General features: G+C 41.5%; 1 protein-coding gene and 1 long non-coding RNA gene across 6 annotated transcripts; one reads left to right on the plus strand and one right to left on the minus strand.

The window, feature by feature from the left end:
- Positions 1-8,784: 8,784 nt before the first annotated feature.
- On the plus strand, positions 8,785-15,191 carry grap2b (GRB2 related adaptor protein 2b). Of its 4 annotated transcripts, none has more exons than XM_067498182.1 (7): positions 8,785-9,614; positions 9,941-10,028; positions 11,576-11,667; positions 11,964-12,095; positions 13,957-14,119; positions 14,318-14,413; positions 14,867-15,191. In XM_067498182.1, the coding sequence occupies exons 2-7, from the start codon at positions 9,951-9,953 to the stop codon at positions 15,050-15,052; spliced, it is 747 nt and encodes a 248-aa protein (XP_067354283.1). In that variant the 5' UTR covers positions 8,785-9,614; positions 9,941-9,950; the 3' UTR covers positions 15,053-15,191. The 4 variants fall into 4 exon arrangements, with proteins under 4 accessions (XP_067354283.1, XP_067354284.1, XP_067354285.1 ...); XM_067498183.1 differs by having other exon boundaries at positions 8,940-9,614; positions 11,964-12,086; XM_067498184.1 differs by having other exon boundaries at positions 8,963-9,614; positions 14,318-14,398.
- On the minus strand, positions 11,954-16,340 carry LOC137123864 (uncharacterized). Of its 2 annotated transcripts, none has more exons than XR_010913887.1 (3): positions 16,203-16,340; positions 14,836-15,048; positions 11,954-12,093 (listed from the first exon to the last, which is right to left on the minus strand). It is a non-coding gene; the product is annotated as an uncharacterized lncRNA (long non-coding RNA). The 2 variants fall into 2 exon arrangements; XR_010913888.1 differs by having other exon boundaries at positions 16,198-16,339.
- Positions 16,341-16,382: the final 42 nt, after the last annotated feature.

Below are 16,382 nucleotides of genomic sequence, written 5' to 3' on the forward strand. Positions count from 1 at the left end.
GGGCATTGATCAAGGGGGCACAACAAGTCCTCTAAAAGGCGTTGAAGGGAAGACTAGGAAGGAAATGAACGTGAGCACTAACTAAGCAGGTGGAGAATTGACATGACAAATAAACCGGGTGGCAAAAAGCGAAAACAGCGAGACAGAGCTCAAATAAAGGAAAACAAAACAACAACCAAACCTCAGCCCAGGATGCAGCTAACAGAAGTCCACATAAACAGAGTCATGAGACCGGTAAACTGGAAGACAGGGTGTTGCAGGGGAACAGGTGAAAACAACTGTAAACGGTGATGAGTGGTGAAGCAGGAGAAATGAACTGGGAACAGGAAGTGGAGAAAAGGGGTACAAAATAAAAGTCCAAGACCGGAAGTGAGTATGAGTCCCGGATCATGACATAACACAACAGTCCTTAAAATCCTTTGGAAAGCGGACGTTCCCTTGTAGCTCATCCCCCTTGTTCCTAAGTGACTGGACATTTGCCATTATCACCGAGGGCAAGTGAATCCTACTAGACCGCTGCTTCCTTAGACGAAGTCTAACACACGCCGTGTCCTCTCCGGGTTGACTCGCAGACAGAAAACCTGATAAAAACCACCATAGGGCAAGATAGGAAAAGAAATCCATGTCAGCTCGACGTTAAGTGAGTACTCGCGTCCACTGAACAGAGGGCACAGGACACTCTATGAGGTCCCTTGAAAAATATTTAAAAAGATTAAACATGAGCATAAGAAAAGGCAAAGGCAAAACTCCTTACTACCGGTAGCTGCGTGCGCATGCTCGTGTTAATGCGCGCGTTAGAACCAGCGCAGTACGATGCCTTGGGAACGGTCGTTATCTGATCCCGTGGGATGAGATTGTCCATCAACACTTTTTAATAAACCATGTGGCTGAATCGAAGCAGGTAATGTGGCCCTGTTCCAAAGCTCTACACTCCCCCAATGCTGTTTCTGAGACCAGGGGTTTAGAACTTGTGATAAACCGTCTGTGTGTTTTCTCCCTCAGGTGTTGACGTTACCTGTACACTGACTTCCTGGCAGGTGCTCTTGATAGAGACAAAGCTTGTAAAAGGCCTTTTTCTTCACTCGTTGTTGACAGTGGTCATGGTCCTGAGCTCCCCAGTGCAGAATTTCTATTTAGGAATGTACCAAATAGTGCATTTGGCCACCTGCAGTGTTTTTGGTTGTTCAGCTTAATGATGGCTGGTTCACCAGCAGGGATGATTCTTCAGACTTCATGTTGACAGTTCAAATGAAACACAATTTCCAAACGTTTTTTTTGCTCACTTTATTTATGACCCAGAAAAACTGGGCTTCCATGAATACGAATGGCTGTAATTCCCACACGCTGACAAATTACAACTGACAGTTTAGACTTTAAGCACAACTGGATGTTTCATATCAAAGCCACTGCGATGACATTCAATGCTAAACTTTTAAAAATCATGTTAATGTCCAAATATACATGCGCCTGCCTAAAGCTTGATTTTTATTGGGAGTTGGCAACCAGCTTACAGCTGCATTACCGCCACCTACTGGACTGGAGTGTGGATCAGGACAAAAACAGCAACTATATTTTCTTTAATATCTCTGTCTCTTTTGAGTATTTCACCGGCCCACGTCAGTCACTGGCCCCCACCCACTGTAGTGCCGGTAAGATTCCTACCAATTCCAGTGAATAAACCAACAGATCATCTGTTGTTGTCTTTGTAACAGCAACGTTACACTGTGGAATAAACATTGCTGCACCTGTACGTCCAGTTTTTGGATCTTGAAACCATCCGTAATGATGAATAAGTATTCCTGACAATGCTGTTCAATATAGTCCTGAATCACTAGCCAAGCTGGCACCAGTTCGGTGAAGCCTAGAGCTCTTAGGAAAAATGGAGATTAATATCTGATATTAATATCAGTCGCCCAAAGCCTTCCCCAAATTGTGGTAGTCCTGGCCCACGGTTCCACGCCGGAGCTGTCTTTCCATCCAACCAGGGTTCCTCACTCCAGATGTCATCCTGTTCATCTATCATAGTTCCCATTCAGCAGATTTGAGTGTGTGGTCCTTGCTCATTAAAAGAATAGTAGGATATAAAACAATGTGTGTGAAATGTTTGAATGACTTCAGTACAAGAGCTCTTGAAGCCAAGGTCACAACTTATGGTTCTGTTATCAAACAAATGTTTCTTATTCTATTTTTGCAGATTTGTGCTGACCCCCCCCCCCCTTGACATTATGAGAGAATTACACTGGTCATTTAAAACTTAACAGTCAAAGGAGAAAAATGAAAACAGCGTAGTGGAATATAGATGATTTAAGTTATTAATACAAACGTAATTCTACATGTAAAATTCTGTAAATATTTTCCTTTTTGTGACGTGCAGAGGCATGGGGGAGCAGGCCGGGTCCTGGTGGTGGGCATGAGTGCTGTATGACGGGGAGATGGAAGCCCTGTGGGCGGGCCAACTCCTGTGGATGTGCCATCTGGTTCCCCTGGCAAACAAGGGCAACTGCATGACCTGGACTGTACAGACCAACATACAAAACATGTTTCGCTGGGCACATAGAGAGATGGGTAACAGGCAGAGGAATGAGTGGATCACAGAAATAAAAAAGTGACAACGTGAAGTGAATGTAAAGAGGGAGCAATTCTACACTAACGCTGAGGTGGTAACGTATGTGCTTTATGATTCAGACGGAAGGAAACAAAATGGTCCATCAATTATTTAGTCACTGGTTCTGCTTACGGCACCAGTGCTGAGTCTTCGTGTATTGGAGGAACTGCTGACCCCAATGAAAAGCAAACCTACAATTTCCTTGTGTAAAATCAAACTTGTACCCCTGGACCTCTCGATGCACTGATATCCGGCGAGTCTCCGACGGGCTGGTTCATCTTGACTCCTAAGCTGCTCTTTGGTCCACTGCTCAAAGCATCCGTCAGGTGCCACAAGTGGCTGTACTGTCAGTGTGTGTGTGCGAGTTAGAAAATGTGTGTGGTGCTAAAGAGGATTGAGATACACTGTGTGATGTAGGATCAGTGTGTGTTTGACACAGGAGCACACTGTCAAGGCAGGTGGCTGTCAGGCGCAGAGCAGTGCGCCCACAGTGTGACATCATTTAAAGAAGTGTCTGATGGACAGGGTGTGTGTGTGTGTCTGCCTCCACACATCTTTTCCATTCAACTCCAGCAGTTGCAAATTTAATCAGACAGCACGGCTCTACTGACCCCTGCTGATCAACATCAGTAGTGTCTCACAGCGCTGCCTCCCTCCTCAGTATTCACCATAGTTCACCATCTACAACATATTTGATAATGGTCGTCCTCATATCCAGTCCCATTTTGTAGGATCCACATTCCAATTGTATGATCGTGTTGAATTATTGCTGCGATCAGCTATTTTTCATCTAGGATTGCTTTTTTTTTTATGATTGGCTTAATGAGGCAAATCACTGAATCCATAAAAGCCTTTAACCCTGTGACTGGCCTACATACTGAGGCACATGTTTTACCGTGTCCGCCTGCATCGCCCTGCAACAGCCAATCAAAGAAACAGGACTGAATTAAAGTTGAATCAACCAACCCAAGCTGCTGTTACTGGAAAGTGGGAGTGAAAAAAAACAAAACATTCTTTATAAATTGAAGGATTTCATTGCCTCAAAATACAGCAATATGAGGTCAGCAGGGAGCTCTGTGGGCACAAGGACTTTTATTTTTTTCCCCCTCTTAGTGTCTGATGATCGTCTGATGCAATTTAGACTCTCTCATCCTCATCAACATTTTCTGCATGATCTGCTCTCTTGCTGCTATTTACTGCAGGAAAATGTCTTTCAGACTTTCATTTGGGCATATGAACTGAATGTAGGCGTCGCAAATTGGGGAAAGTGGGAGCTGTTCTCCTTTGCCGCTCCTTTTTAGAATTTAAGTCTCAAAAGAGCATTTTAACGTGCAGAGCTCTTGAAGTGCAGCTTCACCCCTAAATGAGCCTTAGATACGGTGGTTTGTAGTCTAGTGTCTGTGGAGGAACATCTGCTGTCATTTGTCTCAATAATCTTAAAAAAAAAAGGGGGGGGGGGGGGGGGCTTTTATTGTCACTTAATATCCTTGTGAACTCATGCAAGTCGTACTGTAGATTTTAAGCCTTTTGAGCTTTGAGTTGAATTGTTGAGTTAAACATATTTACTGTGATTTTACCATCATGGCAGACTTATTGTGGCCTACAGGACTTTTGAAGACTCTTTCCAGCGTTTTGATGACGTTTTAAATTGCAAAGTGATGCAGAACTCATGGTTATTGTTTGAACTAACTGGTGCAATTGCGACATGAATTCCTGGAGGGACCGGTTTTTGAGTCCACGATCAGGAACCACCTACATTGTCCTGATGAACTACTCGGGGGGATCGTGAAAAAAAAAATCTCTGATTTAAACGATAAATGAGCAAATTCTGGGTTTTGCCTTTAACAGTTGCAGGGTAACTGGTTTCCTGTACCTTGCTTGTTATAGTGTTGCCCAACTGCAGCTTAGTTGTTTTTGCATTTTGGACCTGCGTGACCAATATTAATGTGTCCTCCATGTGTCCTCTCCCCAATATTTTGTTCTCATTTTGTTCCCCTTTCATCTGTTCTTATTTTATGTCTGTAGTACACTGGAGCTTCAGATTCGCATTCCCTTTGATTAAACTCTCTTTTCTGTTTTCTGGGCTATATGAAAATACCCGGGTAATTCTGTTAGAAAGTGAGGACCATTTGGTTTATGTCTGGTCTTGCTGATGCACTGGCTAAAAGCTGAAAGGCTCGAAACAGTAGAAACTGGCTTGTAATAAGTCCTAATATGTCAGACATGTGTTGCTTGATTTATCTAATCCTCCTGTTGTCACTCCAGTTTGTTTTTGTCTTTTCTCTCCCTCGTCTCCCTCTGCTCTTTGTCACTCTCTCCCAATCTCCCAGCGTATAAACGAAAAACCTAATGTGCCTTTTTTTTTTCTTTTTTTCTTTTTTCGTTAACACAGAGCGAAAAGTAAAACGGACAGCAGAGGAATGAGAAGCAGATTGTGTAGATTGCAGGTAGAGACAAGCGAGGGCTGTAAGAGAAAATAATTATAGAGAGAGAACTAAGGGCAAGTGTTATTCTACTTTTAGAAATGCCAAGTCACATATAGGTTTTTAAATATTTAAAGGAAGAGCAATGTTTTGCATGGCTCTTATAGTTGGCAGATCCAATTAAAAGAGCCAAGCCGGGAGGGTCCTAATGGTGCTAACAAGTACTGCGTGAGCATTCAAACCCAGAAACTGCTGTAGAATGAAATGGGATTCCCAAACACTTCAGGGATGAATAACTCTGGAAGACTCATTAGAAGGAGCTTATAGCCTCCATCAAGGCTACAAACAACCCACGATGCAACATTGTCCATTCAAAAAGCGTATTTGATCTTGTGAATGTGCTGGCATGGTATTGAATTGTCCTTAAATACAATTGTACAACACTGTGCTATTTAAATACTGCACTGGTTTTCCAATATGATCAGTCCATATATACTAAAGGTAAAAAATTACCTATATTCCTCCTGTGTAAATGATTCTGATAAATGTTACAGTACCCGAGTTTTTTTTTTTATCTCCACCTACACCCACTGTGACCCAGGCTCTGCCTGTGTGTCATCCAGATGAGATGAATATGCATGGGATTGAAATGAGGGTCATTTCAGCGCTGTTTGCAATAGCAGGACACACATGGGAACTGTTGCCATGGTGAGGAGCATCTCATGCGGATTGACCCATTGAAAGTTGGCTTAGGAAATAAAACTATAAAGAACAAAATGACACCATGAACAGCAGCAATAGTTCGAGAAAACGTATTAAATTCATTGCTCACCTGATACTGCCAGTTAAAAAGCACTGTTAAAATGCAATTTTTTGTCTGAGACAAATACAAAACATTGATGTGTTTGGGTGCTCGAACGCCTCCTTAAGCTCTGATGCTCTTTTCACAGCCCTTTAAAGTCAAATGCACCATCTGCGATGCATGAAAATGTGCTGGTGAAGTCCAGTGGACAGAGGTGCCCTACAGTGTAGGCAGCCTCCTATCCATCATTGTGTCCAGAGCAAGGCCAGAGCACTGAATGGCAGGGGGACACCTACCACACCATGGTGTGTTATCGATTCAGGCCCGTTTCGCAGGGAGGTCAGGGTCGGCTACCAGTGGAGCTGGAGCTATTCCAGTCTTTCACCGACAACGGGGTTGTTGCTAGAGCATGTTGGATCTAAGCATTGACGGTCGGAGACTCACTGTGCCTCTCAAACGGGACAATGAGACTGAAGACTGAATTGGAATAAATGCTTTGGACAGTGCATCAAGCCTAAAACCACAGGATCTGAGATGGTAAAATAAACTCTCACTACAGCAAAACTTTAGGAGCTCATTTATGTCCACGTGAGCTTTGGTGGGAACCTTGCTTATTTAATGAGTGACATCTTTCCACTACCAGGACTTGTCTCTACCAGGCTTTGAAGCTGAATAAATGAAAAAAGTAGAAATAGGAAACTGGCAAGTCTTTCAATGCAGAAATGTAATTTGAGTACCATGTATTTAGTGGGAAATCAATTCTCAATTTTGAACGATGTTGATACATTGTTGGTACATTTGTTGTGCCTCATCACAGGTGACACAGTACAATAGACATTTTTTTTTTGTTTTTGGATGAATCAAATTAATCAGGTGATAGATTAAATATATCGGTGTAAAGTAAAAGGCAAAACAGAAACTGTGTTTTATCAAACTGTTTTAATCAGAGTCCATCCAAATGATCATGACAATGGAAGAATTATATACAATAAAAAGTAAAATATCTGGAGATTCTATCAAGGATCTGTCTGTTCAATGCAAGTGTTGTCCTACTGGGGACAGAACTGTCACGATTATACTTTTTTTTTTTTCAGTGCTGAGCCATGTCGTGGGTCTTGCTGTTCTCTATTCCTTTTGGGATGTTTTTGATTTACACAGAGCTGTTTTGACGAGGAACTTCAAACGTCAAGATATTTTTTCTATCTTCCCTTCGCTTTCCTTTTACTGCCTGTGCCTCTTCAGACGTGGACAGAGGTTTAGGGAGGAGGGAGCTGAGCAGCGTGTGTAAACACAATGAAATATGATGTTTGTTCCCTGAATGTTTGTCAGACATATCTGTCTTACTCTTCTCATATACATTCGTCTCGCGTCCCGTCTCCCCCACCCCCACCCCCGGTCCCTCCATTTGCACTTACTCACTCTGTAGAGTGTGAAGTCCCTCGACACCTAGAGGATGTGAGACATCCTTCTCACCTGTTTGAGCAAAGCTGTATGAGCTGTGATGGTTTGTTTCCATGGGTGTGGGACACAAACACAGTGAATAGTGTGTCATGCGCTCACACATGACAGCAGCTGTTACAACTGTTTTGCTTGTTGTGCTGCCGCATAATACGGTGCGTAGCAATAGATGTACATGCCAGCTGTGGGTCACCGTGGCAACAACAGCTATGAAGAGCTAAATGATTGTGCTGGCTTTTAAGATAATAAAACTCATCAACCCTCCTAAGGGAAGATTATTATTGTTATTATTATTATTATTATTATTATTATTATTATTATCATCACATTTGCTTTTCAGTCTAGTTGCAGAAGCAACTACCCCCTGGACACCACACAGGGATGTGAGTGTTCTCGGCTGAGACTGATTGTGAGTATCAGTGGGAGAGACAAAGTCAGATGTGGAGTGTCAGTGGTGGGGGAATGAGCTCACCTTGCCTCCAGCTGCATCTCTGCATCTCCTCACCTCCTCCCCCTCAGTCTTCCTGTCGATTCCGTACTTTGCCTCAGTTGACCCTTGACCCCACGTTGCTGTTTGTGGCACATTTCTGTCACAGAACAAAATCCCTTCTTCTGCTCCTTTCAGAACTTCTTATTCACTTTCACTTTATTTTTTACTCTATGAAACATAAAGAGAACATGTGATGTGTTGCATTGTGATGATTTACAGTAGATAAATACATGTGAAACAAGCTTGGGAGCTCACGTGGACTCACATAGTTTGTAGACTAACAGTGGTTTGGAAACCTGCAAGACCCGAGCTCCTTACACTGTGAAAAAGATGGGAATGATGGGAATTTCCTTTTAGTGTGTCAACGACTTTTGGATTTCTCAATGCCTCAACATAATTTCAGCCTCTCTGTCATAGTGAGCATGTTAGCATGCAGAAAATTCCCATCAATTCAAACCCACTGCTGGGCCTCTGCTGACACCCTCTCGTCTATTCCCCTAAATTTTGCTTTCTGCCCTGCAGTTTCTTCACATTCCATTGTAATTCCAGCACGGTTGTGTCTCCAAAAAGGCCTGAGACAAATCACTGCGCCCAGATACATTTAATTGAGCTCTCGCCAAGCAATTTAAAAGATTAGCCATTATCATTTGAAAAGGTAAAAAGAAAGCTTGACAATCCTGCTGCTAAAATCAGCCCATTTGGTTCTTCAGGTATGAAAATGAAGACACTTGTTTATGTGAACCTACTATTTATGAGGTAAAATGGTTCACATTCTCTATGTACTTAAAAATCCATCCAGCAATAATGTTATATTTTTTATTCATGCATTTGTTACGGGCTTTTCCTTTTCTTCTTGAAATGTCTGGGCTCCTACACCAACAGTATTTTAAGATGTACTGCTTAAGTTGCCTTGAACAGCTGCAAATAGATAAATCCTGTCTGTCTTGCGAATTAATAGACATAACTATCAAACAATTTATTATACACATTATAATATTAACTTTTGCCTGTAATGTCACCCTCTGGTTATCTGCCAGAGCAACCTGTTTGTTAATTAGTAAGCTTTTTGGCGAACAACAGGCTAAACTTGTCTGAAAATCATTCATCAGTCATCATTCTTGCCTGAACAGTCTGCTGCCATCATGTGGCGAATATCATCACCACAGAAAGATTAAAACCCTAAATGCGTCCCTTCTTTAATAATTTAGTGCAGGCTTATAGCACATTTACCTGTGATGAAATATTAAACCATTACCACGTGAATTGTGGAAATGAATCAATCATATGCAGTCAATCCACCATGTCCACAGGTGTTGCACTGTTGCTTGTAGCGTGTAACATTTAACATGTAGTTAGCTGTTTGGGGTAAAGAATGCGTCATTTAGCAGTTCCGCTGTTACCCATGGTGGTGTTACAGATACAAAACATTCTCAAGTTGGGTTTTTTTGGGGGGGGAATAAAAAGCATATTAAAGGTTGGATGCAGTATTTTTTATTTTTTTTTTTTAGCCAGGTGTGAAGTAACAGCAGCTAATATTCAACTGCTTCATACAAATCTGAACATTTTTGTTAGAATCTATCATTGCTTTTACTTTACACACATCATTTGTTCCAATCACGTGTGCTGAGCATGTAAATGTGAAATTTTTTTTGTGTGTGTGTACTTTAGCACCTGTGTCTATTTTAGTGTGTTCTCTTTTGACAAGTGGTCAGCAGCACCAGAAAGCGTGTTTCAGTTGCAGCTGCAGTCTGACTGTGAGCTAGTGGGCGAGTTTGTCACTTTCTTTTTTGTTTGTACGACAGCCGGACTGCAGGCAGGAGCAACAGCACAGATCCAGTGAGTAACACCACGCGTTCTTTGCAGATAGCTGATTGAATTATGGCTTGTGGGTCAGCTGAGCCATCAGTATAGGTTTTTACTGCAGTTTCATGTGATGATTCCTATAGTTTCCACAAAGGCATTTGTGGTCAAAATGCGTGTGTACTGTGATGGAACTTTGGTGACTGTTAACGCTGTACAAAAGAACATCACCTCGACTCTTACCACGTAAATGAAAAAGTGGACTGTAGTTTAGTAGGTGAACAACAAACTGAGCTCTACAAAATGTTTCCATTTGAAAACCCACGATGCCCTTTTAACTGTTTGTCAATTTTTCTCTTCAGCCTATTTTCCATGGAGGCTACAGGTAAATTTGACTTTAAAGCTTCAGCTGATGATGAGCTCAGCTTCAGACAGGGAGAGTCATTGAAGGTGAGGAGCATTTTCTGTTGTTCATACAACTGTGTACAATGTATTAAAGGCCATTCAAATAATATTCAAATCATAAATAATTTCCCTGCTTGTACTGATTAGACATTAGATGCAAACATACCCGAGTAACAGCGTTGCTGTGCAGTGGCCCTCTGAGGTGCTTTTCCATCAATGTGAAGCCGATTCAAAGTGTTAGAAATTTAAAAATTGCAAACGTGGTTTTACAAAAAGTGCAATAAACTACCAAAGTAAGACAAAATGTAATAATTGATCCACTGACAACACGATAAAGCACATAACGCAGACTCCCGCTTACCACCGACGAGCGCTGCATGTTTGGCACAAAGATTTTTATTTATTTTCTACTTTCACAGAATATTTTTTCAGACATCTCTGTCTTTCTCTTGCCATAGACATTCATCTTGACTCGTCACTAAACTGCTGAACTTCCCCTTCACTCAGAGCTTAGACATTTATAGTATTGATCCTTCATCCTCAAACACGAAAGTCTAACAGGAAAAACAGAGATGGGGGAGGATAAAGTGAATGACTAATAAAGTTTACTCATATCCAGACCACAGGCCCAAACTGCAAACACACACACACACACACACACACACACACACACACACACAAAAGCCTAAAAATAATACGTTTGAGTTTCCGCTGTAGATCTTAGGTCATGAGGCAATTTATTCTAAAGTTGTGAGACTTTACTGTAGATCGATTGAAAAGATTTCAGACTCTGTGTCATAGTGAGCATGCAGAAAATTCCCATCAATTAAAACCCACTGCTGGGCCTCTGCTGACACCCTCTCGTCTATTTCCCCAAATGTCGCTTTCTGCCCCGCAGTTTCTTCACATTCCATTGTAATTCCAGCACGGTTGTGTCTCCAAAAAGGCCTGAGACAAATCGCTGCACCCAGATACATTTAATTGAGCTCTCGCCGAGCAATTTAAAAGATTGCCATTGTCATTTGAAAAGGACAAAAGAAAGCTCGACAATCCTGCTGCTAAAATCAGCCCATTTAGTTCTTCAAGGGGGAGGATGAAACGATGACAAAGTTTACTCATGTCCAGACCACAGGCCCAAACTGCAAACACAAACTCACAAACACACACACACACACACACACACACCCAAACACACACAGGCCTAAAAATAATAGGTTTTGAGTTTCAGCTCTAGATCTTAGGTCATGAGACAATTTGTTCTAAAGTTGTGAGAGTATCGATTAAAAAAAAACATTTGTGTGGTGCAGTATTTTTATTTATTTATGTATTAATTTTACATCACAACAGCCTGTTTAAATAGGACAGGAAATCATTATTTGCATTGGGGGACCTGACAAATCCGCATCACATGTAGTGTACACTAATCAGCCGAAACATTTGCACCTCTCTGACCGGCGTGTAGCTATGCAGTGTGTATTACCGTCTCCCCATGCTGTCCTCTGTCCACCACACCAAAAAAAAAAAAACAAACCATCAGGTGTTTTTAATGTTATGGCATTTAGTTGATTTACTTCTTTGTTCCACTGTGTCAGGTCCTGCAGACTACTGGAAACTGGTACAAAGCGGAAATCAATGGAGTAGAGGGATTTGTACCTAAAAATTTCATCAACATTAACCTACCGAGGTAAAAATGGAATCATACAGAAAAGCATTCAGTTCCATGGCAAACAAGCACATTGAATTTCCCGGATTTGACCCTGTTACACGTCACATATCTTGACGTGTCCTCACTGGCATGCAAGGGGGGGACCCTTTCCTTTCTTACATGAATACCTCCCTTCTTCCCTCATTTCTCCTTCCTCTGTGAGTCATGGCAAACTCCTTCTTTGTCATCATGTTACTGCCTGAATGTACCCTTCCTAATACCAAGCCCACGAAGTCATTGTAACTTTCTGCCCCTCCCCCCCTCTGTCTCTCCAGCTGGTACCAGGAAAACGCCAAGCGCAGTGACTCGGAGGAGATGCTGATGTCACAGCCTGTGGGGTCGTTTCTCGTACGAGGCAGCAAATCAGCAGCTGCAGGCAACTTCTCCCTCTCTGTCAGGTGCAACCTGTGTGTGATTTCTGTATCATTATTCACTTTAACAAACCCTGATTATATCATAATTCTTCACTCTCAAATGTATGTGTATTATATAAATAGCTGGCTAAACACACCCCTTTGGTACACACACTCTTTCGTCCGAGAAGCTTTGTGTGTGTGTGTGTTTGTATATGTAACATTGATTGTAGGAGAGCGTAGCAACCGTTAGTGAGCAGTGATGTCACCTACTGATGCTGACTGAAATGATGCATATCAATTAATTAAGACGCGTTTATTGTGCAATCAAGAACATCGTGGAATGTGAAAGCTAATTGGTCAGTGCCTGGCATATTTCATTTCAGATGTGTTTAATATATATTTGCTGCAACACACTGGAAAAAAGGTCACAGTTAGCAAAAGAGTGTGGGAGTGAGTGAGATACAATGAGGAGACAGTGTGTCTGACTGAGGTGGGAAGGAGTGAGAAAAACACCCCTTTGTAATTTTGTCTCAGCTGGAAAGTTTGAATGTCATCGTGTCACGGCGGTGCTTTTCTTTGTTCTCGAAACGAAAGGAATTCAGGCAGGCACACCACCAGCACTTAGTCTTCGAGACTTGACAAATTTGAACAACTTGAAATCTCGGCATCAGGGTTTACTGCCCTCAGCTCCAAGCTCCAGACCCATCCCACTGTGAACTGGGAGGAACGCAACACCTCCACACACCAAGCAGACACAACATTACTACTGGTGGACGAGGGTCAGCAATGGCCACTCTGACCAGTCTGCACAGCAAAATGCCATACACTGTTTGACAGGTGGTACAAGTACACAAACTGAATATTGAAATAAAAACGCAAGCATTGGCCTAAAAGGAATTCTCCACTACAAGTAAAACAACTTAGCAGATTATCTACATGTCAATGAAAGCACAGAAATAAAAGTACTCCACTAAGAATACAATGCATTTTAAACCATACTAACTATGGTTATTATGGCAAACATGAGCAGTAATTGATTTCAATAAGGGTCAAAGGTCACTGTTGGTAAAGATTGAACTGACTTTAACTACTTTATTGCTGACAGCAGCCCAGCAGCTACAGTGAAAATATTTTCATACCTGTCCCACCCAAGCACCAAACTACTGTAGAAGCCATGACAGTAATGACATACATATAGAATGTGAGTATATTAATACTACTCACCTTTTTTATTTTTATTTTTTCACACTTGCACCCACAGTCACGGTATGTGTTCACTCTTTTTTTTTTTTTTTTTTTTTTTAAATAGCTAACTATTATTTTCGATGACAAAACAAAAACAGAACCATAGAAACAAGATAAAATAAAGAGAACTAAATGTTAAGGGGTTGGTGGGTGATGCTGGCAGGACATAACGTTAGCTACAGAATGAGTTTGTGGGGTATGTGTGCTAGTGTGGCTATGTCAGATTAATCCATAGATCCAGTGGATCAGCTGTTGTGGGGAATACTTACAGTACAGGATGCAGGTGTTACGCTTCTGTTTAATGTCTGATTGGATGATGACGTGACATCACTGAACCTTGGTGGTTTTGTTCTTGTTCCTCTCCGGTACTGTGGTTCCCTTCCACAATCCATAAACATGCAAATAGTGCTGGATGTGAATGTTTGTCCAAGGATAAGAGATTAGTAGTACAAAACTTATCAGTAGTTAATAAATAAACTATGGCATATTACACCTTGGTTTACTTTTCAGTACCCGCATAGGATGAAGAGGTTATTTTGAAAATCGAAATATTGTGGGCCTACTGGATCCATGATTAGAGATTGATATATTAGAAAGGGAAAAAAAAGGAATGTACAAGATTGCAAACATTTTTTTGTTTTCTACTTTCTACTTTCTTTCTTTCTAGACACCCGACTGTTGTGCAGCACTACAAGGTGCAGCGGGACAAGACAGGGCACTATTCTGTGTGGTCACAAAAGTTTTCTTCTCTCAACCAGCTCGTGGATCATTATAAAAGCAACTCCGTCGCCAAACAAAGCCAAGTATTTCTGCTGGAGAAACAACAACAGGTAGGAACAACTCCACCCCGACTGGACGTTTGCATGCTCGTGGTAGTGTGAAGGTGGTAAACCAGTAGTTACAATGCAGCGGTTACAGTAACTTCCAGTAGCATTAAGCTAAAATCTGTCTTTTTTCTTTGGTTTTCTTTAAATTGAGAAGTCGAAATGCATCAAACTTCAAACTTAAAGATTTTCATGTTCCAACAGCAACGAAGAAATGGAGATAGTTTTCCACCTCTCCCCTCTCCTCCAATCTCCAACCCCCTACCTATACCTGCACCAAGACAGGTACTCAACAATACCGTGAGTGTGTGTGTGTGTGTGTGTGTGTGTGTGTGTGTGCAGTGATGGGTGTGCAGAGTGGTTCGATGAGTTAATCATTAGATGTCATTAAACAGAGCAAGCTTTTTAGAAACACTGGGAAAATTGCATTTGCTTTAATGTGGAAATTTATGGAGAACCAAGTGGGACAATCATTAGAGCTCAAAGGACGTGTGTGGTCCTCCAACGATGATGCTCTGAATAAGGGAAACTCTAAAACTCTAAAAAAATCAGTTTTTTAGCGGATAGCAACCACATGCTGTCACATGATTTACAGTAAATTCTGGGCTTCCTCGTGAATGCTTGTCCAACTTATGCCACATTTTATTGTGTGCTGATAGCTGTTAAAAAAAAATGATTACAGTTTCTGAAGCCATTCCAAGTTAAATCCAGGTGTGTCTAACCTTGTCTGTCCATGTCTCATCCTCATCCCAGCACAAATCCCCCTCCACACTGCAGGTCCTAGCTCTGTACAGTTTTCACGCCGAAGAGGCCGATGAGCTGGACTTTGATGCCGGCGACATCATCAATGTTCTGGAGTGCTCGGACCAGTCGTGGTGGAAAGGCCAACTGAGGGGCAAAACCGGACTGTTCCCCACCAACTACACCAAACCCATCTGAAAGGAGCACACGCGGACGCAAACACTTAAACCCAAATGATTGTCTGATGCTAAATCTTGTAACTTCATCCTTAGCATTACAGTAAATCACAGCCCTGTGTGTAAAACCCTTACCCCAACCCCTAACCCCTAACCCCAAACCTACTTCGATCACCATTGTTCAGTCATTTTAGCTGTGTGTTTCTGGTCATTATTCTGGCTTTCTGACAATGAACAGCATGTTTTCCCACAGAATTCCTCGCGCTGTCATTGGGTCTTGCACAGATTCAAGGCACCCACTGTAGCCCATATTGTAGGCATGGCATTCTTGTCTTTGAAAGCTTCATTCATTTGTGAAGCGAAAGCTGATGCGACGTGCCAAACGCCTCCAAAGCGCCTCGTCAAAAAAACTCTGTGACTCGTCAGCATTTAATTTAGCAAATAGCAGTCTGGCTTTTTTTCTTAACAGCGGAGGCCTTTGAGTCCACTGTTACTCAAAACAAAACAGATAATGTGATTAGACGCTGATGTACCTTGACCTCGGAGTTCAGCCTGTAGCGATTCACACTATCCTCCTGCTGAGTCGGGAGTTTCCTCTTGTAGTCACACAGAGGGAAGTTGGCTACAGTCCCTAATACTTCCAAACAATATTTATAGTCTGCTTGGAGGTGGTGTTATAACCTTGGGACATGCTTGCCTATATATTCAATTGTCATAATAAATGATTCAGATCGGTTCTTTTAAATGTAGCCTACAATATACAACAAATGAATGTAGCAATATGAAAGATATTTATTTTTTAAATAGAAATCGATTTATACAATTTGTATATGTGTCCTGTCCTGTGGATCACATCTAAGTCTCTACTTCTACTCCACTACAGAGGATAATGTGTTTTTTTGTTGTTGTTGTTGTTTTACTTCACTATATATAGATGTATATCTCTATATATCTATATATAGAGATGTATATAAAGAGATGAAGGAGGCAAAAAGGTGATTGTAAATGAGCTGGAGTTTTGCCACAGTCACCCAGATTTCTAACCAGAAACTCCTAAAAACCAGTCTAAGCCAGGTCCCTCGAGGTCAGAACATTGAAATAATTTAGCAATATAATTTTTATTAATCTGTGAAATGTATATTGATTTGTTATTTTCCATGTGTTTACCTCACCCACATTACCAGTTGGTCGCGCTGTCATAAGGTGTAACCTGTTGTCTCATTATCCACCAAGTCCTCTTCTACTGTATTATAATAAACCATTTCCAACAGGTTAGAAAAGCCTTTTGTGTGATTCTCTTATAAACAAATTAGGACCAAATAGGCAAAACCTAATTGTTTGCGAGTTTAACT

Source organism: Channa argus, chromosome 3 (assembly GCF_033026475.1).
Source record: "Channa argus isolate prfri chromosome 3, Channa argus male v1.0, whole genome shotgun sequence".
In the NCBI taxonomy this organism is placed as follows: domain Eukaryota; kingdom Metazoa; phylum Chordata; class Actinopteri; order Anabantiformes; family Channidae; genus Channa; species Channa argus.

What these genes read in the sequence shown, in the direction of transcription:
- grap2b (XM_067498182.1), top strand. Translation starts at nt 9,951, where the DNA reads ATGGAGGCTACAGGTAAATTTGACTTTAAAGCTTCAGCTGATGATGAG. An exon ending in GACAGGGAGAGTCATTGAAG is followed by an intron (nt 10,029 to 11,575) that starts GTGAGGAGCATT and finishes CCACTGTGTCAG; the next exon opens with GTCCTGCAGACTACTGGAAA. An exon ending in CTCTCTGTCAGGTGCAACCT is followed by an intron (nt 12,096 to 13,956) that starts GTGTGTGATTTC and finishes CTTTCTTTCTAG; the next exon opens with ACACCCGACTGTTGTGCAGC.